The 23,928-nt window shown below is 43.4% G+C and overlaps 1 protein-coding gene across 10 annotated transcripts in view; it reads left to right on the top strand.

Annotated features, from left to right (window-relative positions):
• Positions 1,658 to 23,928, top strand: part of MEIS2 (Meis homeobox 2) — a 222,581-nt gene continuing 200,310 nt past the window's right edge. For 3 of the 10 annotated variants that reach the window (XM_018054483.1, XM_018054485.1, XM_018054482.1), the window contains exons 1-7: positions 1,659 to 2,772; positions 4,030 to 4,262; positions 5,780 to 5,921; positions 6,640 to 6,690; positions 7,691 to 7,741; positions 8,537 to 8,686; positions 18,281 to 18,395. In XM_018054483.1, coding sequence (XP_017909972.1) covers positions 2,761 to 2,772; positions 4,030 to 4,262; positions 5,780 to 5,921; positions 6,640 to 6,690; positions 7,691 to 7,741; positions 8,537 to 8,686; positions 18,281 to 18,395 — 754 coding nt within the window. In that variant the 5' untranslated portion in view covers positions 1,659 to 2,760. The other 7 variants (XM_018054486.1, XM_018054484.1, XM_018054480.1 and 4 more) reach the window with 6 other exon arrangements.

Here is a 23,928-nt window from a genome sequence, read left to right on the forward strand (position 1 = left end):
GGACTTTAAAAAGGAAAAGCCTATCAGCCTTTTCTCACTCTCTCCCTCTCATATTCTCATTCTCTCTCATTTTCTCTCTCTCTTGTGTGACACACACACTACTTTATTCCTTTATTCTCCTTGCGCTCTCCTCCCCTCCCCACCCCCCATCTCTCGGGAAGTCGGTCAAAGCCCAGCGCAGAGGATACGCTACTTTCTATTCTCCAGAATGGGTTCAAAGTTGGAGTAGGAGGCAGCTGTTGAGGAACAGTCTGTTTTCAATTCTCTAGGATCATGAACCACGGCGAGAGCGAGGAGTTGGGGAGAGAGGGCGCGCTCCGAGCTCAGGGCCTGGCTGCTGGGCTGCCTGGAGCCAGAGGACGGCGGAGGATGTAGAGCGGAGCGCGCGGGGAGACCGTAGCTCCGCCCCCAGCTCGGGGCTCCCAGTGATTGACACGCAGCCGCCGGGATACCCGCGGCGCGGAGGTGAGGCTGGGAGCAGCTCCAGCCAGGGATTCGGAGAGACACCAGCTAGAACTACTTTCTACGCAAACCGTGTGGGATAGCTACCTTCCCCACACACATACAGATTCTTTTCATTTTCGGAAAAGTTCATTCGGAATTGGCCCCATCTTCCAGATCGCCCTACGTTGCCCGTTGTAATTAACACAGCCATTAGCCAGCGGTACCTCGCCCTGGCCTCCGCGCCCCGGGCGACCGCAACAAAGCTGGTCCGGGAGTGCGGGCCAATCCTCCACGCTAGGCATCTTTTTTCTCTTTCTCTCTCCCCCTCTCTCTCCCGCTCGCTCCCATGCTTCCCAGCTCTAAGTGAGATCCACTCCGGAGTCGCACACCAGTCGGGCGCGCGTGTACACATACACACACCCACAACACACACACACGCACCCATTGGCAACATCAGACAACATCAAGTTCCCAAAAGACTCTCTCCCCACTTCCTCCCTCCAGATTCCTCTGCGGCCCCCAAAGACTCTCCGTGGTGGCCCTCGTCCGCACAGCTTGGAGGGAGTGCTCTTTGAGTTAAGCTGGTTTCTTCTTGTCCTAGTAAAAAAAATGAATGTTGACAACAAGGGTCCTGGCTCTGCACAGGGAAGAAAGTACCACTTAAAAACAAAAACAAAACTCTGGCCGGGCGTTGGTACGGTCTCCAGATCCTGCTGCCTCTGAGTGTTAGCAGAAAGCCTTCGGGGCGCGACAGTCGGCTGGTAGAGGAGTAGGGGGCCGCGGAATTAAAAGGAACAAAAGCAGGAGCGCCATGCCAAACGTCCCCGACACGACCCCGTTAGGGAGGAGCCGGGAGTGATGGGGAAATGAACTAGAAGTTTTAGAGAAAAAAATAAAAAATCTGAAGCTGTACCGTACTTTCCCTGTGGTTTTCTGCAGTTTTCCTCTCTGCGCTCTCCCTGTCTTCTTCATTCTCTTTCTCTCTTTCCCTCCCTCTTTCCTCACGTGCGCGCGCGCGCGCGCACACACAAGCTCACACACACAAACGCGCACACACACACATATACACACACTCCTCTTCCTCCCTCCCCTCCGCCCCCCGCGCCATCCCCGCGGAGGAGCAGCCTCGCTGATTTGCTCGGGTCTGCTGGGCTCCTGCCTCCCCTCCCCCTTCCGCCCCCCGCCTCCCCCGCCCCCCCAACCGGGGCCGTCCGATCGCACTCGCTGCATATCAGAGGCTCCGCGCGGCGCGCTCCTCCTCGCTCCCGCTCCCCACTCCCGGGATGTGTCTCCGCCGTACGACGGGCTATGGCCACCACGACTTCCGGGTTCCGTCATTTCGTTCTCCCGCCGCCGACCCGCGCCGCCAAACTGAGGCTCTTCTATAAGCCAGGCAGCAGCCAACCTGCCAACACCTACTGACACTCACTCATCTCCCAGAGAGAGAAAGAGAGCGAGAGAGAGCGAGCGCGAGAGAGCGAGCGCGAGTGAGAGCGAGCGAGCGAGCGAGAAAGAGAGAGAGGGAGAGACAAAATACCTACCAAGAAAGGGGGGGAGGAAGTCCAATTTTTGCAAACTATTCGTTTTTTTTCTTGATTTTTCCCCTCCTGCTTTCTTTGAACGATACTTTAAAGAGAGAGGATCATATTATAGATACAGCGGGGGCAAAGCTAAAAGAGGGGGGAGGGGGAGGAAAAAATACAAGAAGCAGAAACCCCTCGCGGAGTTTTACTGGAAGAAAAAAACGGGTCTGAAAGATTCCTCCTCTTCATCATCATCAACCATCATTCATTCACTACCTTGACATTCCGGGCTTTGATTGACAGCTGGAGTGGCAAAAAGCCATGAAACACGACAGTTCGGTTACATGTGGGCTGCTGACGGGCCGCTCGTAACCTTCAGTTCGGGGGCTTAACAAATTTTTTTTTCTTCTTTTTCTTCTTCTTTTTCTTTTTTTTTTTTTTCCAACTGAGGGGAAGAGAAGAGAAAGAGGGGGAAAGGAGGACCGAAGAGGAGGAGGAGGGGAGGGGGGAGGAGGAGGAGGTGGAGGAGGAGGAGGAAGATCAGGAGGAGGAGGAAGAAGAGGAAAAAAGAGAAAAAGAAGAAATATCACAGGAAAAAAAAAAACTCTTCGTTGTCTTGCCTGGGCTTTTTTTTTTCCCCCTAAAAATAACATTGGAAAATTGGGAGAAGTCTCCTTGGTTTGGAAAAAAAAAAAAAAAAAAAAAACAGGAATCTTCAGCCTAGATCACTTTCTTATCCGGACTGGGATATTAAATATACGACACATCCAGGAGTTTATTGGAGCGCAGACTGATGGCGCAAAGGGTAGGTTTAAATCTCCAACACTTACCTAGATATAAATCCTCTCCTAAGAGGGGCCTGTCCCGGTGCCTCCTCTCCCTTCAACGCTGCTGCTGCTCGCTGCTTGATGATGGCGGCCAGTATTTTAAAAAAATAGCAGCAAAATTATTCATCGGCTTCTTTTCCCCCCCGTGCCTCTGCGTGTGTGCGAGTGTGTGTGCGTGCGTGTGTGCGTGTCTGGGCGCGCGTGTTTCAGCGCTGTGCGAGCGGGCGGGCGGCGAGTGCGTGTGAGTGGTGTGTGTGTGTGCGAGTGCAATTGTTACACGCTTTCGCCTCGCTCCAGCTTTTACCCCAGCAGCGCGATTCCCCCGGTTCTCCTGCTGCCGCCGCTGCCGCTGCTGCGCCGCTGCTGCCGCTGCTCCCGCGGCTCGGGGCGGGCACCGGCTGCGTAGGAGCCGCCGCCGCCGCCGGGGCCGCCGCTGGGGCCGCGCTGCCGCAGCCGCTGCGCCGCCGCCTAGACTAGCCTGGGCTGCTTGTTTTGTCTCTGAAATTGACAAGGACGCAGGGAATCCGCTGCTAAATAATGTTTCTGGTAACTTTCACGTTATTCCCCCCACCCCCACCCCCACCCTCCGCTCCCTGCCCCGGGGGAGGCACTGGCCCCAGTCTTCCCTCGTCCTCGGCGTTCTCGTCCTGATTATTAGCGTTTTTCTTCTCTTTATTTTGTTTCATTTCGCCTTTTGATTTATTGGATCCTCTGGAGGAGACGAAGGGGGGTTAGGGGTGGGAACCGGGGCTTCCTCCTCTCACTAACTCCACTTCTCCCTCGGTTGGCTCGCTACGGTTCTGCTGCCTCCGGCCCGAGCGGGACCTCCCGGCGCCCCTCGGTCCCCGGCCTCACCGCCCCCTCTCCCTGCTCTCAACGCTGCTCTGGGTTCATACTTTTTCTTTTCTTTTTTTTTTTAATTTAAAAACACCCACCCTCCCAACTTTCAACTCCGTTGTTTCGGCTGGTTTGGTTTCTGTGTGCTCAACTCGCGCTGGGTACTTCTTCCTGACTTTGTTTTTATTTGTATTTTCCTCTCTCTTTTTCTCCTGCCTCCCACTCCCGCCCCCTCCTCCTCTCTCTTTTTCCCTTGGCTTTCTCCCCCTCTCGTCTCTCTATTCCTTCCCCACTTCTTTGCTCGCTCTCTGCTCCCTGCTTCTTTTCCTCTCCTCCCTCGGCTCCCCTGGCTCTGTCTCACCTCCCGCGCCCCCCGCCCCTCTGCCGGGTTCTGACAGTACGATGAGCTGCCCCATTACGGCGGGATGGACGGAGTAGGGGTGCCTGCTTCCATGTACGGAGACCCTCACGCGCCGCGGCCGATCCCTCCGGTTCACCACCTGAACCACGGGCCGCCGCTTCACGCCACGCAGCACTACGGCGCTCACGCCCCGCACCCCAATGTCATGCCGGCCAGTATGGGATCCGCTGTCAACGACGCCTTGAAGCGGGACAAGGACGCGATCTATGGGTAAACCAGCCCCCACCCCCTCCCGACCCAGCGGACGGTGTGAGTGTGAGTGCGAGTGTGTGTTTGTCTCTGTGGGGGATGAGGGGTTGGCCGACTAAGTGGGGAGTCACTGCTTCTTAGGGTGGGGGGCGAGAACCGTTTGCCATAGGAAAGGACAGTGCAGGGGGCGGAGGGGGGAGGGGGCGCTGCTCTTCTGCCCCTTGACTATGAGTCCCGGGAAGATTTGGCTTCGTCTACCCTCAAGGCCCCGCCACTCTGGACCCCATAGCCGGGAGTGACTGAGTCCTCACAATCTGGCCAGGGCCTTCTCCCCAAGGACGGGATTCCTGGCCAAAGGACGCAGAGCTGGGCCCCCTAACAGAGGCCCTGAAGAAGGAGAAAGTTTCCTGCCCATGAGGAGCAACTTTTTTTTTTCTTTTCTGTTTCCTATCGAGAGTCCGGGAGTCACTAAATGCAGCTTGAGCTGGGATCAGGGCTGCTACGGCCGGCCAGGAAGTCCTAATCACCCTCTTCTTAATTCTCTGTAAATAAAGGGGGCAGACCTTGAAGTGCAGCGGGGTGGAAGGGACTGCTGCTTGCACAGAGCCGCTCTTGAGGGGAGTGAGGGAGATGGCTGGAAATTATTTTAAATTCTGAGAGAACTCAGGGAGGGCTGGGATTGCGCGGGCCCAGCATGTACCACTCGGGCTGTCCCAGCGGAGGGTAGGTGAGGGAAGGCTGTGGGATGCGGAGGGGAGGGGACAGTCAGTAAACAGCAACTGTGCCTGAAGCAAGAGGCCGCCAGCATCCCAAAGTGTAGCTAAACCGCCCGGAGGAACACAAAGGGCAGACGCACACGCTCACTTCCAAGTTATAACACTCGATTTATTTATTTTTGCCTGCTGGAGAAGTGTGGTCTTGGGAAGGAAGCTCTTCTGCGTGTACCTCATGTAACTGGCCCCCACATCCAGGCTTTTACTAGAAGTGGACCAAACAAGTTCATAAGGCGAGGGGGTGGAGAGGTTAGATTGAGGAAACATCACTGGTGAGGGAGGCGGTGGTTGTAGGTGAGCCTTGGGCCTCCTATGACTTCCCCTGTGCAGAAGTTAAAGCAGTCTTGGATTTCACCGACTGTTCCTCTCTTGGGAGGTCAGGGCTGGGTCTCAGGGGTTGGTTGGACGGCCTTTGTAGAGTGGGGAGTGGGTCTGGTTCAATTCCGGGCTCCAGACTGCCTCAGCTTACTGGATGCTTCCTTACGTTCGAACCGAGGCTGTTTATACTCGGAGGGCTAAAAGTGGCCAGGGGCCTCTCCCACCACATCTGAGGGAGTCCTGAGCTGAGGGAAAGGGCCCGGCCGGTTCTCCTTTCTGTTTCTGGCCCAGGCTCGGCTGCCTGAAGGAAGGACTGTAAAGTGTGATGCGTGTCTGTGGTAGTAAGGAAGGAATCCGAACCCTCCAAACTTGTTGATTACAGTTCTTGCTCCTTCCCCTCTGCACCCCGTCTCCGTGTGTGTGTCTCTGCGTGGCGCTGCCCGTTAGGCACCCGTTGTTTCCTCTGTTAGCTCTGGTCTTTGAGAAGTGCGAGCTGGCGACCTGCACTCCGCGGGAACCCGGAGTGGCCGGCGGAGACGTCTGCTCCTCCGACTCTTTCAACGAGGACATCGCGGTCTTCGCCAAGCAGGTCCAACCTTCTTGACCCACTAGCCCTCCTGCAGCCCCCACTCCCCCCCCTCCCCTTTCCTCGAGCTTTGCTTGAAAGAGGAGGAAGAGGCTGGGACACCCGATCTGTACCTCCGGCCCAGTCCGCGCTCTGCGCCTCCTCCCCATCCTTGAGCCTGGAGGCGAATTGGAAGAGGAGATAAATATGGGTGTTTGTTTTTCCCCCCAGCCAGGAATACAGGGGCTCGACCCTCGAATTAAAGTTGACCTGCTCCTAATCTGGGGCTTGGCCTTTTCCCCCGCCTGCAGCTACTTGAACAAGAATTGGGGATAGGGGCTTTGAGGGCCCCCGAGAGTGCCCGGGAGGGAAGGAAGCTGGGCGCCTCTCGGGGCTGTCGGCGCCGGCGCGGAGGTGAGAGAGGCTGCAAAACCCAGCCCCGTGGACAGCAGGATAAGCGGGTACCCGGGCCCAGAGAACCGCCCTGAGATCTCGGCTCCAGCTCGGCGGTTCCAGGTACCCCTTCATGGGGCCAGGATCCGAAGGTCCAGATTCCTTTTCAACCGTCCCTACTGGGTTTGTTTGTTTGTTTTTTTCCATGTATTTTACCAAAGCGCCTCTTTTCTCAGCCACTGCCCCTCCGCCATCCCCACTCGCACACGACAATTTAGTCGGTGACAAGGGTTTTTTTCCTTTTAAAATGGAGTGATAATTCATGCTGACTTTCCCCTGCTTCCTATAGGTTCGCGCCGAAAAGCCACTTTTTTCCTCAAATCCAGAGCTGGACAATTTGGTAAGGCTCACTGTGGCTCGCCTGTCCCCAACCTGGGCCCCCTCCCCTGCCCAGAAGCACCCGCTTTTCCCCCACGGAGCTCCGGGGAGTTTGAGCAGAGCCCTCCTTTTGAAGCTCCAGAGCGATGGGGAGGAAGGGAACAGCTTAGCGCCCCCGCCGGGGAGCTGGCAGTGAGGGGTGGGTTGGACGTCAGGGCGCGCGGAGCCCCTGGGAGGCAGCGAGCGGGGACGCGGCGCCGAGCGCGAGAGCAGGGGATGCGCCCCGGGTCTCGGCCCCGGGAGCTAGGCGACGAGAAGTGAGTTATTTCCTCTGTTTGCCGGGGCAGGCGGCCGAGCCCGGGGCAGCTTACCCGAAGGAAGTAACCGCCTGCGCGGCGGAGGGCGGGCCGGGAGGTGGGCGGGGAAGGGGGGCGAGGGGCAGACCAGCGCAGGCCACTTTTAGGTGCGATTCTTTTGCTAATTTGCACAATTTCAATATTAAAAGTACTTAAATCCGCTTTCAAAGGCCCTGCCTCGCCATTCATCTGGAGTATTTCCTTCTTTAGTAAGGAGGGATTTCGCAGGGTGTGCTGTTCTAAAAAGCTTTCTCTCTCTAGAGAAACGACTTTTTTTCTTCCTTTCTTTCTCTCTTCTTTTTCTTTTTCTTCTTTTTTTTTTTAAGTTGGCCTGAGGTCGAGAGAGGGGACAGTTAAACAGGACTCAGGAGGAGAAAGGCCTGTCCTTAGGAAGGCAGCCCTTGCAGATAGCTCAGTACACGTGAGGAGCATAGGTACTAAATGCCTTGGCATAGGTTGAGTCAGATTTCCACCCCGTAGCCAATGAGGCAGAGATGATCAGTAATCACTTGGTTTTCCTGACGATTTCTTGATGTGTGGGTTTTGCCTGGCCACTTGTCTGCGTCTTCTCCCAACCCAATCCCCTCACCATCCCCCTCACTAGGAATTTCCGAGTGGCAGCAGTCACAGAGCCTTAACTCCACACTCTAAAAACTTTTCTTCCAGATGATACAAGCAATACAAGTACTAAGGTTTCACCTTTTGGAGTTAGAAAAGGTAAGCAGGAAACGACACTCCCCACTTTGATTTAGTCACTTCCCTCTCCTGGTGGAGTTGGGAGTGTTTTTAACAAACCTCCAGTCTGAGCACCTGGAGAGATTTTGAGCAACTTGTTACCTAGTCTTTCCCTCAAATTGCTCTTCAAACCCAGGGGCTCGGAGGATGGGTGAATTAAGACAACCCTGCCTTTTAAAGTAGCCGCCTCCCCTACCCTCCTTTATTTTCCCCCAGGCATTGAGGATTATTTTGAAATGCAGCAAACCATTTGTGTTACTGGACATTCAGCCTGCTTGCATCTCTATTAGGCCCAGGGCATGCATTAGGTGCTAGCAGAGGGAATCATTCTGGCTAGGGTGTCTTTACATAGCTCTGCAGCTCAATCATTTTCTCCTGAAAACATACAAAATTCCTAGCTTATTGAATCGCAAATGCTAATGCTGTTCCCAGTTCCTGCATCCTTACGTTTTGATGTTATCATCAAATCGGATTTTCCCCCCAAGGAGTCCCAACCTGAACCCAGTTATTTCCAGTCCTGTTTCTGTTCCCTTTATTGTAACTTGTTGCTCAGGGAAGTCTCTCGAGAATAATATCTGCTACAACAATTGCTCTATTGTTTCCTTGCCTTCAACTATTACACCCATTAATTAGAGTTAGTTTGGAAGACATGGCACTGTTGCTCTTTCCAAATGTAACCTTGCAACCTGGTACTTTTTCCCCTTAAAAAAATGAAACAAAACCATGACAACAACAACAACAACACAAGCTGAACCCTCCATCATGACCTCCTTCTAGGTCCATGAACTGTGTGATAACTTCTGCCACCGGTACATTAGCTGTTTGAAGGGGAAGATGCCTATAGACCTCGTCATTGATGAAAGAGACGGCAGCTCCAAGTCGGATCACGAAGAACTTTCAGGCTCCTCCACAAATCTCGCTGACCATGTAAGTCTGTGAGCTTTTGGCATTCTTTTAAGACCACTGGGCACAGCAGTTTTGAAAATTTTGTTGCAACCTCTAGCTCCACTGACTGAGGTTTCCTTTTTAAAATAAAAAATTTGGTCTCTCTGGGAGTCTTTTCCTCCCTTTCTCACTACTTCTTCCACACCTTTCATCTGTATTTCCCTTTTCTTGGACCCCTTCCTTATTTATGTTGAGAATTAAAAAAAAAAAACAAACAAACAGCAAGTTAATAGAGTGATTTGTGCTTCTAATGTGTAAAGTTTCCTGGATTTGGTAACTTGAGTGTTAGCAAATTGTCTGCTTGATACGGTGACCGCTGCCTTTTTATGCTTTCTCAATTCTGTAATCAGTGCAGCAGGGAGAGAAGGAGGCAGGAAAGTTTACTGGACAGGATGGGAGAGAATTGGGGAGCAAGGACTGATTTCTCAGTTTCTCGCAGAGATGGCAATTCTGAGAATTATTGTAAATCTTGCATTGCATTTGAAATAAAAGGAGTGAACCCATTCTAGTTTTCTGAGCTTATGCTGTATAGAAACTTATTGTCAGTGTATGAACTTAATGCCAAGTGCCTGAAGCATCTTGGTAATAAAAGACAGTAACCTTGATGAAACAAATATTAACAATGTATTACAGAAAGCTGAAGGGAATTGTGATTGAGTAAACATAGGTTAGTGGTTGAATTTTAACACTTAAAAGAGTTGGTGAATGAGAACGGAGAGTATAGTAAGGAGGGACCCATGTGTGTCAGGCCGGGAACGGAGATTTCTATTCTCTCTGTTTTTAATCCTATTTTGGAACTGATCTAGTGAGTCTGATGCTTAAAAAAAAAAAAAGGCATATGTAGTGAGACTGAAAATTTGAAAAAGAAGCAAAGAGAAGAAAGATTGCAGCTGGTAGGAAAGGCAAGAGTGGAGAGGTTAAAGAGTGGGTGTGAACAGCAGTTTATTTATAGGAACTCAAGCCTGGGGGTGGGGGACAGGGTGTCCATAGATTACAGTCAATTGAACTCACAACCTGAATGATACAGGCTATAGTCTGCTAACTTGATGGCTGAAATATTAATTTAGCACTCTGTGGAGTTAAATGGGCGTCAAGGCTTGAAGGTGGTTGGTATCACCACCATCACCCCCCACTCCTAGGTGGTAAGAGGAATGAGTTGAGATACCTTGAGAATAAGTTTCTCCCCTTCCTTCTCCAAAAGTTTTGAAAATATACAGTCACAGATTTTAATGAGTAGCCTTTGTGCTCTATGGAAAGCCATATAGCCTAAGGACAGAAGTTTCTATTAAAAAAAAAGAAAACGTCAGTCCCGATGTCCAGTTCTGAGACAGAATAAATACTGTGGTGTTGAAGGCTCCCATGCCTGTCTTTATTCTTGGCTTTTTCCATCACTGGGAGGGAGATGTTAGGGAGCTCTTTTGTATATTAAGTATATTCACTGAAATCAAGTGGGTGCAACAAGCAGCTATGGCAAGTTTATTTGCTGATATGTAGCTATATGCTGTGTGGTTGTGGTCGACAGGGCATGACACTGCCTTCGAAGTATTTGTTGTTGTCATTTACTTGTTTGTTTTCATTGCTTCCTGTTTCTAAATTCATGTGCATTTTGCGCTATTGGGGGGACTGGGAAGGCATCTAGTTACATGGTTTGTAGGATGAAAACTTCACAGTTTTCTGCAGCAAAAGCTTTTCTCATGTCATTTATAGGGGTCTTGACTACTTGGTTTTCTAGAATAGTTTCTTGGAATTGTTTTTTCAAGTGGGTATATGGAGCTAGAGCATGCTGATGTTTATATAGAAGAGATAGGATAGACTAGGCTGTTTATAGAATTGGCTGATCAACAATGCCAGTTTATGGTACTATTTGGAATATTAAATTATACTCAGGAAAGAAGTTATACCTAAGAAGATAGTGCTTTAATAATGCAACAGTCATCATCTTTGAATAAAAGAATCAACTGTAACATTTGTTGCCTCTCTTAGAGGCCCCCAATCAAGTAAATATGACAACTGATTTATTTTGAACCCATGAGGGCTTACCACCTCATTGGGCATCATAATTTAAAGCCTTTTATTTCCTAGAGTCTGAACTATAACATTTTTACTTTAGCCCCCCTGCTATTTGTTTGCAAAGGAAGCAATAATTTGTTCCACCAGCAATCCGAGTGGGAAATGGTGAAGTTTCCCACAGATTTGAATTTTATGTAGGAGATGAGAGAAAACCTTGGAGAGTTTTTTTTTTTTTTTTACCCTTTTTGGTACTTTGACACCTTAAGTGTACGGAATGTATTCTTTCCCAAGTCTTCCCCTACAGAGTGATCCTCTTATGTTCAGCCTCTTCTGCAGGCTATTCCTCCTCCCTCAACTCCCCCCAGCCACAAAAAAGTGAACATGCCTCCTCAGACCCACTACCTGAAAAGTCGTATGAGTGGGACATTTTCAGCATGTAAATGTATCCAATTTGAATCTCCAGGTTTACTTTTTCATTTGCTTTGATATGCATATTTAATACATTGCCCCAGGCTGGATCTCATTTGGTGCTTGCTGGTGCAGGGGTGATGATGAGCCACTTCTGAAGGACCGAGACAGCGTGTTGTTTTCTCTTTTTTATCTGCTGGCCCACTATTCTGATCTACTGGCTTCCTCGTGGTTTTATTTGCACATGAAATGCTGAGAACATTTCAACTTATTGGCTATGAATAATGACAGCTAAAAAAGAAGTGTAGTTTAATTTGTTGTGTGCCAAGGTTTCTCTTCTGGAGGTGACAGTTTGTGACAGCTGTTTGACACCCCCAAAACACATACACCTCTATCCTTATTAAGTGGTATCAAGCTACTTTGTGTGAGGGTGTGTGTGTGTGTGTGTGTGTTTAAGGAAGGAGCAAGCAGGGAGAGAGAGAATGAAAGAGAAAAGAAAGAGTCAGTATGTGATTCTGAGTAGTGGGAAGCAAAGACAGAAGTGTCAGGAGCAAAGTATTAGGCACCAAAATAGCTTTTGATTTTTCTTATTAAAATTTTAAAAAATAGAAATATATAAAATTAATTGATATAAATATCTCAAAAGCAAGTATTCGAGGCCAACTTTTAAAAATGAGTTTTACATACTCTTGCCTAGTGAACAAGGTTGTTGTCATGTTGATTTCACATTCTATAATATTCTATAAATAATTTGATGTAACATAGATGCATGAATGGAAGACAGCCATAATGTCTTACCTTCCATACATTAAATTCATTTGTTCGTTCATTGACACTTACATGATGGGCATACTAATAAAAAAGTTTGGAATTGAATAGAAAATAAAAGTTGCAACATGGGCTACAATTTTATCATGTTTAGGAGATTCATAGTGAATGCTTGCTAATATTTTTAATATTATAAAGATTTCATCTTATACTTTTATTATCATATAAGAGTAATTGTTATAGGTAGGAAACAGCTACCTGTAACGGTTATAGTATTCTTTGGAATATTGGGGAGAAAAATATAATGGTGAAAAGAAATAGAACTCCATTTTCCATGTGCAGTTCTTGTTAAGTTTCCTAGACATTCAAATTTATTTATTTTTTAAAATAAACTTGTCAAGAAACCAATTCTTGAAAAAAAAAAGTTTCAACTTGAAAACTGTTATGCCATGATCACGCTTTTCCTAGTCTGGATTGTTTCTCTAATAATAGGTGATGTACACATTATCTACTTTACATAATTTTATGTCAAGTCTAGATCGAGTGCAGACAAATGAAATATATCTTTCTATTTACATATAAAGATACTACGTATCTTTAGATCAAGTTTAGATAAATGAATTATATTTGTTTTTGAAATACATTCTCTGACCTAAGCTCTATTGGCCTGAAGGTGCGTAGTTATATAGTTATTTCTATAATGTGCTTAAGAAATTGCATTGTATTTGTTTTTTGGATGAATTAAATATAGGGAAGAAAATAAAATTGTATCTACTAAAAATTAATGGCAGGTACCTAAAAATTGACTGGCTCTGATAAGCTGAGTAATAAAAGAAAAATTATTTAAATTTTTATTTTGAAGGCTGTAATTTAAGAGAAGATATGCTGTTGTTTTCTTTCATAGCTCTGAATATGTCAAATTTATTTATGTCTACACAGTTTTTAAAAATTGAGTCAAGTCAAAGGGGAGAATCCCCAGAACCTTGTTCCTGACAGAATTCAGGCAAGTGTCTGAAAAATCAGCAGGGAATGGGCAGTGAGGAGAGAGAGCAGTCTAAGTGATTGGTCTATAGAATATAAAAGAGGAGACATTGGGATGTGAAAATAACATTAATAATATGAATGATTTATTTTATCAGATAATTTCTTATGTTCTGGTGTAAGGTTAGACCTCACGGTATGTTATCCAAGTTCTTGGGGGACCTGTTTCAGGAAGGTCGCACCTCTGAGCCGTGTCCACCAACTCAAGGAGACCTGGCCAGGGGCCAGGGGCATGAGTTTTCTGTTGTTGTGTAGTTTCTGCTGGTTGATGGCTTTTCTGTTAATTTCCCATCGAGAATAATTATGTTAGTGAAATCATGTAGGTTGTGCGGTTGGAGTATGCTTTCAGAGTAACTGCAATGAGATAAAATTAAACAAAAGTGCACTTGACAACAACAGATATCCACAATCAGATGAAAAGTTTGATATTTTAAAAATTCATTTTCTCGTTTTTTTTTCAGGCTTAACATTCTATGCAATATTCCATTTCAAAATTACAGGAGATATTTTATAACATGATAGTACACTAATAGTATAAGAAATTTCTATCTTCTCTAAAAGTTGCTCCACCAGAGGAGGAATCATTTGCAAAGAGTGTTTGCCATTTCCATGAGAGTTGCTCACGTATTAATTCTCAAAGCTTAATAGAGGGGGGAAGCAGGGAGATGAGGGAAAGACCCCGGTTCTATTTACATTTTTAAAGAGTGAGTCCACCTTCTGAAAGCACACACAGTTCTCCTGAGTTCTTATGTCAACTTTGGAATAACGAAATTGAAATTCCAACATTTTTTTCAAATTGCACAGTTAACGTCTTGAACTTTTGTAGGTTTGACTACCTCATGATAGGAGTCTTCCTCTTATTTTTAAAAATGATTTTCGCACAATGTTAACTGTTAAGATATGAAAACATCTTAAAGTCATAGGAAATCTGTAAGTTACATTAATTATGTGTACTGATGCGAGCATATCTTGACTTTGTCATTTGAACATCTCTAGTCAAATTAGTTTTGCATGCTCCATGTGCTGATTAAATATCTTTATAGATGTTTATTCTTACTTTCTACCTACAAACACATATTCTGAATTACTTTACAGTATTTTCCAAGTTCTTGTATTACTTTGGGCTTGGTGTTCTATATTGTGTTTTAGTTTTGTGGGTTCTAGAAAATCAAATGCTTAAAGTATTTTTTTAATAATAGAAAGAAGAAGTGGAAGTGACCTTAGGGATTATTTTGTCTGACTTCTTAATTTTAAAGAGAGAAAGGAAACATGTTCCAGGGAAATGAAGTGCATCACCTGAGGTCATGTGACAGTTGGAGGTGGCACCCTCGAGTCTTAATTCCAATCTAGGATTCTTTCTCCTACACCACATCCATTGCATCACCTCTTCGTCTGGAGTCTAAGATGAGTTTCAGATGATCTGAGGTCGAACTTGTGTGTGGTGTGGCTTCTTTTTTTAACTCCTGGAAACCTAATACTTTTTACTTCCCCATTCAGTTTTGTATTTATTCAGAAACACTTACACATTTTACTTCATTGTCTTTTTCAACGGAAGAACCATGAGCTGGGTGGAATCATTTCAACAGGGAAATACCACCAGTTCGCTGGGAATTATTAAATAGTATCCTATCAGCAGGTCTCCCCCAGAAGTACCACATTGCTGTAAAACATTATAATGTCCACCATCTCTACAGCCTCAACAAAAGAGGTGCATGGAGGATTTGCTTTTTCTGCCCAGAGATGCCTGTCCGCTCTATGCTCTTTCCTAGATTTAGTAAAATTCAATGATGGTGCTAAATCAGTTTTTTTTTTTAACTTTCAAGGGAGGAAACGCTGGCAGAATTGTGTTTTGTAGGGAGAGCTGTGTGTAAATGAGAAACAGAGGAGAGGTGCAGAGTGATCTCTTGTGGCCCCGCTACTACAAGCTCTCCCCATCTTGTCTCCTGCTTTTATATTAATTACAACTTGCATTATCAGCTGTGAGTCTGTAGCCCAGCAAATAGAAAATACTGCCCCTGGAGACCTAGCTTCTTGTATCTATCTTCCATCTCCTTCCATTGTGCTCCACTCAGTATTCACTGCTTTTCTCCTGCTAACACTGCTCTTTAATGCAATTACGTAAGAGCCAGAAGAGTACTGTATTTGACTCCTAATTAATGAAAGCCCCTGAGAATAGAAACATGTCTTTTCCTTGCCCTCGAATGTCTTCATGATACCTGGGGCTGAAGAGCAGGACATATATTGTGGAATGCACCTACCTGACTCCTCACCCACACGCATATACACAGAGAGCATTTCTCTTTATTTTTCTAAGTACGTCATGTGTTTTACATGCTTTCATATGCCACTTTGGTTTCAAGATTCACTAAACTTCTGCATATAATTTGGCAGAAAGCCAAGCAGTTATTCTTGAAGGATGTAAACTTGGAAACTATCTAGGGAGGGGAAAGAAGAAGAAAGGAGTTGTGATACAAACAAATACTTCAGTCTAAGAACAAACCAATCTTATGTGTAAAGGACTATATTGTAGCTATCCATGTTGCTCCCAGTGTTTTGTGATCAAGGAGGTAGCACTTTTTATTGACCAGATTATCAATATTTATATGTGTATTTGATCACATCACTGTGGTGTAGCTGAATACAGGCAACTTGGGGGTAACTCTTCAACTTTCAAACCCCGGAGGGATTCAGCTGTTTTTCCTACTTCCAAGTTACATGAATATCCTGGTACTAGTTTGTGTCAGACTTGCAAAGTAGATCTATGGAGATCTACTATGGAGATAAGCACCTTGTGACACTTGTAGGGCAGCCTCTTTGAGGATGTGAGGAAGGTAAGGGGGAAGAAATAGGGGCATGGTGGGTTAGACAGTGAAAGTGAACTTGAGCAAACTTCAGGACTGAGCTGAAAATCCAAGACCCAGCTGATTTGGAGGAACTAGCTGCTCTAAAAGTATTATTTGCTTATGTGGCTCATCTCTCACCCCTTTAATTTAGAGACTGCCTCCTCCAAAACACCAGCGAAGGAAATCAACTGAGTTGTAAACTTGTGAGGCCTGACTTTAAAACTCAGTACAGGTTTGACTGATGAGGACAAGACAGTGCTTTCCATTGCAAGAAGTCCTTCTGAGTGATCCCTTGAAATCACTCTCATGTCCAAACAGAAAGACTCGCTGGAGCTTCATTTGAATGATTATAAAATAGCTGTTAGATAACATTTGCCTTAAAACATAGTTGAGGTGTTAGTAGTTAATTATCGTAATTTTCTTGAGGGGTAAGGAGCTTTTATAGCCACCAGCTTAATAAAAAGCATGCAGTGCATAAAATTCACATCACTTGCTGTTTTAGTGATGCAAAGTTTAACTGAAAAGTTTAGCTTAGGTGACTATTATTGCCGTTTCTAAAAGAAGGCTCTAGCCAGTGTTGTTGCAAGACTAACCTCATGCCATGCTATTGTTTTTTTCTTTCTTTCTTTTTTCTTGTAATTCTTCTAGCTCTTTATCTGATTACTATCCGGCAAACAGCTGACTCGAAGAGTCTGCAAAGCTTGAAGAGCCCCTGCATTCTGCTTGCTTTTAGCTAGAAACTATTGGAAGAGTTTCGAACTTAGATAAGAAAATCACAGGCATGACTTTGTCTTCATGCAGGCAGCAGAACCTTGGTTTTCGTTTTATTCTGTTCAACTTTGTTCCCAAATCTATCAATACTTTCAAAAATGTATCTTTACTTTAGAGAGATATATACATGTGCAGTACTTACAGTCACAAAGTTTCTGCTTAAGGTTTTGCCTTTGAATCTGTGGCTTGCCTGACAGCAGTGCCAACAGCATTATTCGATAGAGATGTTATTAATCTCTAGAACTTTGGGACATTTCACCATCTATCAAAAATGCTAAATGTTAACTTACAGTGGTTTGAGACAGATCTATAGAGGCAAACAGATTTTTGTTGTTGTTGCTGCTCCAAGTGATAATAGTTCCTTATTTTTTCTCTCTTTGGTTTCTTGACTTTATTTTGGTGAAGTTTTATGTTCTATTTGTACATCATAGGGTTGAGGTTGAGAAAATGATAGACTGACCTTTTTTTCTGGATAAAATATGTATAATGACAGCATGGCAAGATTGTCTTCAAGTGGTCGAGATGTTAGCATGTTGCCTATAGACATGTCAGTCTGTCTGAGTCCTTAATAACCAATTCTTGTAAGAAATAGTGTACTTTGAGGGACTGACGAGGCTTTTTATTTTGCTCTCAAAGTACTGCACCCCCACCCCTACCCCCACCCCCAACAGATTTGCTTGCCAGTAGATCTGTGGGCTTAGTCGAAGTTATCGCATACAGGTGACAAGTGTACAACTCTGACCTTAAGGCTGGTCTGTTTCACATGCTGTTCCTACTCTCTGTTTCTGCCAGAGGAAATTCCATCTCTTGCCTGCCTTCATGTGGTGCTGATAAAGTCCTTCCTGTACATTAGAATTCCTGTTTTCCTTTAAGCGACAGCAGGGTATTGGGACTGATCAGGAAAGGGGAGGAGGAACAGGAGAAGAATACACTCAGCAAAGTAGCATGAACTATAACTCTCGGCTTACCTTACACGTCCTTTAAAATGAGCAGTTCTTTCAGGAAAAAGCACTGCTCTGTGACTTTAAACCTTCCATGCAGCTCTAAAGGAAGTCCTCTCCAATTTATTAGGTGGATCGCAGTTCATAGCTGTTTCATTTTCTGATTGTCGTTTGTGCACATTAAACAGCAAGGAAGGTATTGATGCATTGATTAATATTATTGTCTTTGTCACTGATATAATCAGTTGCCAATAATTTTGAGAGTTAATTCAGGCCTTTTTAGGGCAATGCATTTGATGTGAAGGGCTGTCCCATACATTCTCCAATCTGAATTTTTAAGGGAGTTGTTGAGTTTTGTAGATGTGTTAATATTCTGAAGTGTTTGGTATCCAAGAGCATTGGGACCTATTTCTTGGAAGAGCGTGCCATAATTAATTAAAGAGCAAACTTTTAGATTTTTAAGGCTTTTTTTTTCTAACTTTAAAAATTCACTTTATTGACGTATAATTTGTATATAATAAAATGCATCCATTGTAGGGCATCTGTTTCAATTGGTTGTAACAAATATGTACACTGACATGACTATCACTTCATCATGATTCTAGTGCATCTTTTTTCCTTTTGGTACCTATTGCTGAAAAGACAACGTACTGTAACATGGCATCTGTATATACCTAGTTCTACAAATACTAATATGTACATGTTTTTTGCCTCTCTCTGCACCTTTCCCCTTGGTTCGTCATTTATGGCTGAAATGGTCACTGTGGAAAAATTCCTTGGCCTCCTGACATCAGAATCCTGCATCTTGGCGAGACCACGACGATGCAACTTCCACCCATTCAGCAGGCACCCCGGGGCCCTCCAGTGGGGGCCATGCGTCCCAGAGTGGAGACAACAGCAGTGAGCAAGGTAAAAAGTCAAGGATTTTCCTTGTGAAAGTGGGCATGACTGAAATAACATCAGTATTTTATATTGGTACATCAGCCTCACTGTAAACAGGAGCGTGGCAGGTTAGGGAGTATAAATGGCTGCTATTTAGGGAGACAGTATTTCCTTCCCTTAACTTACATTCCTCACCAAAAACAAAACAAAACAAAAAAGAGTCGTCTAATCTTTAAGCAAGCATTACAATAACAATCGATTTGTTCTGCCAATTCTTTGACAAATTTGGTTATCTACTCTTTACTCCTGGGTGTAAGCAAACAGAATGACAGATCTTTGCTTCTGTGATACAGTTGGTTGAGTTATACTATAAATGGGATATTTTATTTGTAAATCAACTATAAGGGTTTTCTATAATCAAGCAATGATGCCTGTAAAGCACACATGATGTAAAAATCTGTTCTTATTAGTTCCAAAGTGCCATGCAAATTTTATATGGAATTGTATTGGGAAGATGGATTTTGAAATTCTTAGATTTGTCCCCATTTCTATTCAGCTGCCATGGTGAGACTTTTGTCACAAATTGTAAAAATTCAAATAATTAGAAGGCAAGGGGGACGTCAACTACAGATGACAAGAAAGCCTAGAGTCATTTAGAATAAATTTTACCATTTAAGGCTCACCTATTGCACAGAGAGCAATTATATATTGGTAGGGTTGACTCTTCTATGGCTAAAATTATTATTTAAAAGAAGATGCATTATTGAACGTGGGCCAGGAAAGTATATAGATTTTACTTTTTAATATTTTACATTAGATGGTGTCTGATCTCCTAGGTCTATTTCATCTCTATTATGACTGTGTTTATGGCCACAATATTTAAGCATTAGACAGTCTTCCAAGTGGAGGACAGTTTAACAGCTTGAGCTGTAGTCATATATGCCATTTAAAAAACGATGGTTGATGTAGAGTGAGTGCCTTTATATTTCCAAGTTCCTGGTCATAGATTTTGGATTCCTAGTATTCTGGAAGAGTTTAGAGAAGTGTCCCTTCTAGGATGTTGTTAAGTTGTGAATAGGTCCAACTTAGAATCTAGGTTTAAGCAAGCTGCAACTAACACAGAATGAATACTGTCAGATGGTAAATTGTGGAAGAACTGGTGAACTGTATCTATTTAAGCTTTCTGTACTGTTTTTTATTAGATCACTTTGGTTGTATGTAAGAGAACTAAACTATAAAGAATTTTGAAGATGAAATGTATATAAATTCAATGAATCTAATGCAGTGGCTTTAATTGTGTTTCTATGTCTTGGAGAAAGACTTCTCAGTGTGGTTAAATCTGAAAAGCTTTCTAAGACTCCTCTCCTCCCACCACCCCAAATCATGGTGCCACAAAGGGGGAAATGTATCTATTAATAAAAACAAAACACCTTAAACATGGTACAAGAGAACGGGAAAGGAGAAGCAGACTTAATGGTCTAATGAGGCTATCTTCCAAAGACTTGTTGTGTGTGAGGCTCGCTTTGACCTTTCACTTTGCTCAGGAGCCCAGCGCTTCATTTTTCACATTCTTGCAATTACGTTAACGCTTCAAGCATTTCTGACTCCAAGTCAGCTAGCAACACCAGGCATAACTCAACACTGTGAGTTTTTCTCCTCTCTGTAGATTCATTAACAGGTCACCAAGGTCCCAACTGAAATTTAAAACTGACTGGTTCAGTTGGGTTGGTTGAGTTATGGCCAGTGAGATGGCAGGAGAGGGCCAGGGAGAAGGGGAGGCGGGGAAGGACGACCCTGGGGTTTGGAACGCTGAACAGTTGCGGCCACGGCCAAGGCATAGAGTTTTATCATTTGGGTTAATTTTGCTGGCTTGTTGTTTTTGCTTTTGTTTTTGTTAGGGAAGAGAAAAGCACTGAGACCGATATAGTTGGCTAAAAACCGTACGCACAAACCTCTATGTTGTGGTTAGCCACACCCACTGATGCCATGTTGAAGGATTTGATCCCCATAGGATTTTGTTCCTTTAATCATATCTCCATGGGATTAAAGAATGGACATGGTAGCTTATGTGTTTGAGTACTAGGAAGTCAGTCATTTTACTGTATTAAAGTGTGAGGGACAAAAAACCGTTTTGATTCCTGGAAAATGGAGACTCTCTGGGCATGGAGAATTTGCTACCTGGCTGACTACATCAGTGGCTCCCAAACACAGGTTGAAAGATATTCTGTATTTTACCAAAGATTCTAAATTTCAAAGGTCAGATTTGAGTATATTTTGTCATACTCGTGCCCATATTAGTCTTTTAAATATGTTTTCAAGATATTTTGTCCCACCAAATTGTCCAGAGTAGCTTTCTATGGGAAAGATTAATTATCTGCTTCAGGGCAAAGTCAACAGAGATATTGACTGAAATCACATATGCTTATCCCAGGTTAAATCTTAGGGTTGACGTTTAATGGAAAGCCTAAGAAGGAAATTTATGTTCTTCATATTAAATGTATTAAAATGTTTCATTGGGAACCAAGATTTTTAGTTTAGAAAAGAGTTTTCTTGCTTATTCAGAATTTATTAGCACAACAGGCATATGGAAAACTGTAAAACGATTCAGTTTCAAAACAAATTATGATAAACAGAAAAAAATAGGGATGAATTGTACTAAAGACAATGTTTTCATACACATTTTAAATTAAACTTTAATAGCCATATGCTATAAAACAATACATGCATTTATGTTGCTTTATGATTTGGGAAATATTTCTACTAAAATGATTCATATGAACCTTTTCTTTGGAACCTAAAAATATCTCATTATTTTATGACTTGATAGGGAAAGAGCTACAGTTACACAGGTGAAAGGTCATCTTTTCCTCCTCCGTGTTTGTACAGCAAACCAAAAGGAGGGGGGAAAATCAAATTTTTAAAATATTGTAAGAAACAAACTTGATAAAATGAGAAACCTGACTTTACTGTCTCTTTCACACAGCACATGCCTAGCAGTAAACTACATAAATATGAACCAGACTTTCATTCACTGTGATTTCTTTGGCTAAAAGCAGCCAAATGGAGTTTATCTTGTTAGTCACATGAGAATGAAGAAAAAAGTCTGTTTTATTTTTCAGGGATAGAATTAGGGTGCACACTGGGTCTCTGGGGAAGTAACTAGCCCTCTTTGTGTCTAGATTCCCATCAGTAATAAAATGGGGCTTGATAATAAGGCGTGGGGTCCCTAATTCTGTACCTGCTGAGTCAAAAGCTGCTTTGTATTTCATTGTGGGTTTTGCCCAGAGTAAAGACTAGGAAGCAGCCCCCTTGTTCCTGGAGCACTTTGAGAGCCTTAGATGAAAGGCACAATATATGTACAAAGTATTATTATTATTGATGGGTTTGTGTAACTCCCATTAATGCTGATGGGAGTTACGCATGTGAATTGGCAGGAGAATAGACCCCTCAGTGTTTAGAGCACATGAAATTTACATTTTTTCCAGTGCTGTAATTGAGATGTTGACAAATTGGAGAATATTGATGAGCCTTTGTTTTAAGTATTTCGTGCCAAGTTTGTTTTATTTTTTCCGGATTTGAACAATGGTATGGGTTCAGCAGCAGTGAATAAAAAGGGCAGAGTAAAGATAACTTTGTATTTCAATATTTTGATGTGCCAATATGAAATAAATTGTCTTAGGCAAATGGAATATGCTGTTTTAATCATTAGCTAGGCATGAAAGAAAAATTGATGTTGACATCTTTGCTGTAAAATCGTTGTAATGGGGCCTTCCTTACAATTCATTTTTGTAAAATTCATTTTGTACATTTTGCAGCAATTGAACAATCCCTGCACTGTGAATAGGCAGGATTCCCAGAAATACCGAGACAGTTGGCCCAGTAACTGCTGAGCTCACACTGCACACCACACGCACGTTAACCATACTGTTGCCAGACCCAGTTTAACCTAAATCCATTAGTATTTAAGCATCTATGCGTCTCTCATCTTTGAAGACACAGGGCTGTACAAACCAGCATAGTTCCCCTCAACTCTGCCACCTACAAAACCTCTCTTTTGATGTCTCTATCATCCAGGCAATGAGACTAAAATTCCATGACTAGATATTATGCAATTCTTTAGCAATCATGGTTTTGAAATCTAAAAATACCCACTGTAGATTTAACGTAAATGATTATAGGTAAGCAAAAGTCTAACACAGGCTTACACTGTTGAATTATTATATAATGCATGAAATAGTATTCTTCCCCACCAAGTATTCCAGTTACATAGTTAAAAGATGGGGGGAACCCTCAAACCCACTTATAGTGGGTCCTGAATATGTTCTACTGGGATTTCTTATTCAGTCTAGGAAAACTCTGTCAATGGAATGTTTTCATAGTGGCGGCAATCTCTTTAAAATAACCCTAAATACAATATGACAGATGCCATCTGGCATAATCTTTTGCTAGTTGCTTTTAACTTTTATTTTTCCTAGAGCTAAGTTCATCCAAAACTGGTCACTTACTGTTATGATAAATATGGTGACATTTCTTTTCCTTCCTGTCCTCCTAATTGTATCAGAAAATTCACTGAGAATGTAATTGAGAATTGAACATTGGCACAGAAGAAGCTGTTGTATTATAGAATATTTATGTTGCATTTTCATACTTTTTTGGTCCCCAGATAAAATCAAAAGGAGTACTATCCTTAATCATCAGCAAACATCCAAATAATTTCTGTTGATTTTCTTAAGATGTTTTAGAATAGCAACCGCTAGAAATAAAATTAAACTCTTCTAATAAATAAATGCTCTAGGAGCATGTAATGGTGCCCATAAATGTTTAAAAGCTTTCTATAATTGCTGTTAATTTTGAGTAATTTCTTCCTATATGTATCAACTTACTTGAAAAGCCCGGAGTTGAGATTTCTAGATTTTTTTTTTTTAACTTAGTCATGTAAAGGGATGTCTCCTGATGCCAGTTAGAGTTTAATTTAGAGTAGTAATTAAACTTGAATACTGCCTCATAAACAAAAGATAAACAATAAACCAGCCACGTTCCCTGCTGTTTCATAGCTTTCTTTCCCAGATGTTTTAGCCTGATAATTTTTACACAGTGAACTACCTAACATGGAGTTTTGTGGACAGAGGTCGAAAGAGAGTTTTCTTTTTAGCTTTTCTTTTCTTCTTCTTTTTTTTTTTTTTTTTTGGTTTGGTAATCTTTTGTCAGTTCAAAAATCAAAATGTAGGAGCTTTTCCACTACTTAGATTTTTTAAAATTCTGATTAAGTAAATTCTTAACGCAGACGTGATTTAAAGATAACTCTAGTTCTTTTCCTTAGATATGGTCTCTTTTTTCCTTTAAAATGAATCTTGTTGTGAATGCCTTTACACTTAATAACGTAAAGAACAGATTTTTGCTTAAGTAAAATCTTGATAGTAAGTCAGAGAAAGAAAAGCTTGACAATAGAAAATGTTTCTTTTCCTCTTTTCTTCTACTTTCCAGCCCATGCATCCGCCCCCCTCCTCCCCCTTCCCGCCCATGGCCAACGTTACTTTGCGCTTGTACTTTTCTTTGGCCT

This window comes from Capra hircus, chromosome 10, assembly GCF_001704415.2.
Source record: "Capra hircus breed San Clemente chromosome 10, ASM170441v1, whole genome shotgun sequence".
Taxonomy (NCBI): domain Eukaryota; kingdom Metazoa; phylum Chordata; class Mammalia; order Artiodactyla; family Bovidae; genus Capra; species Capra hircus.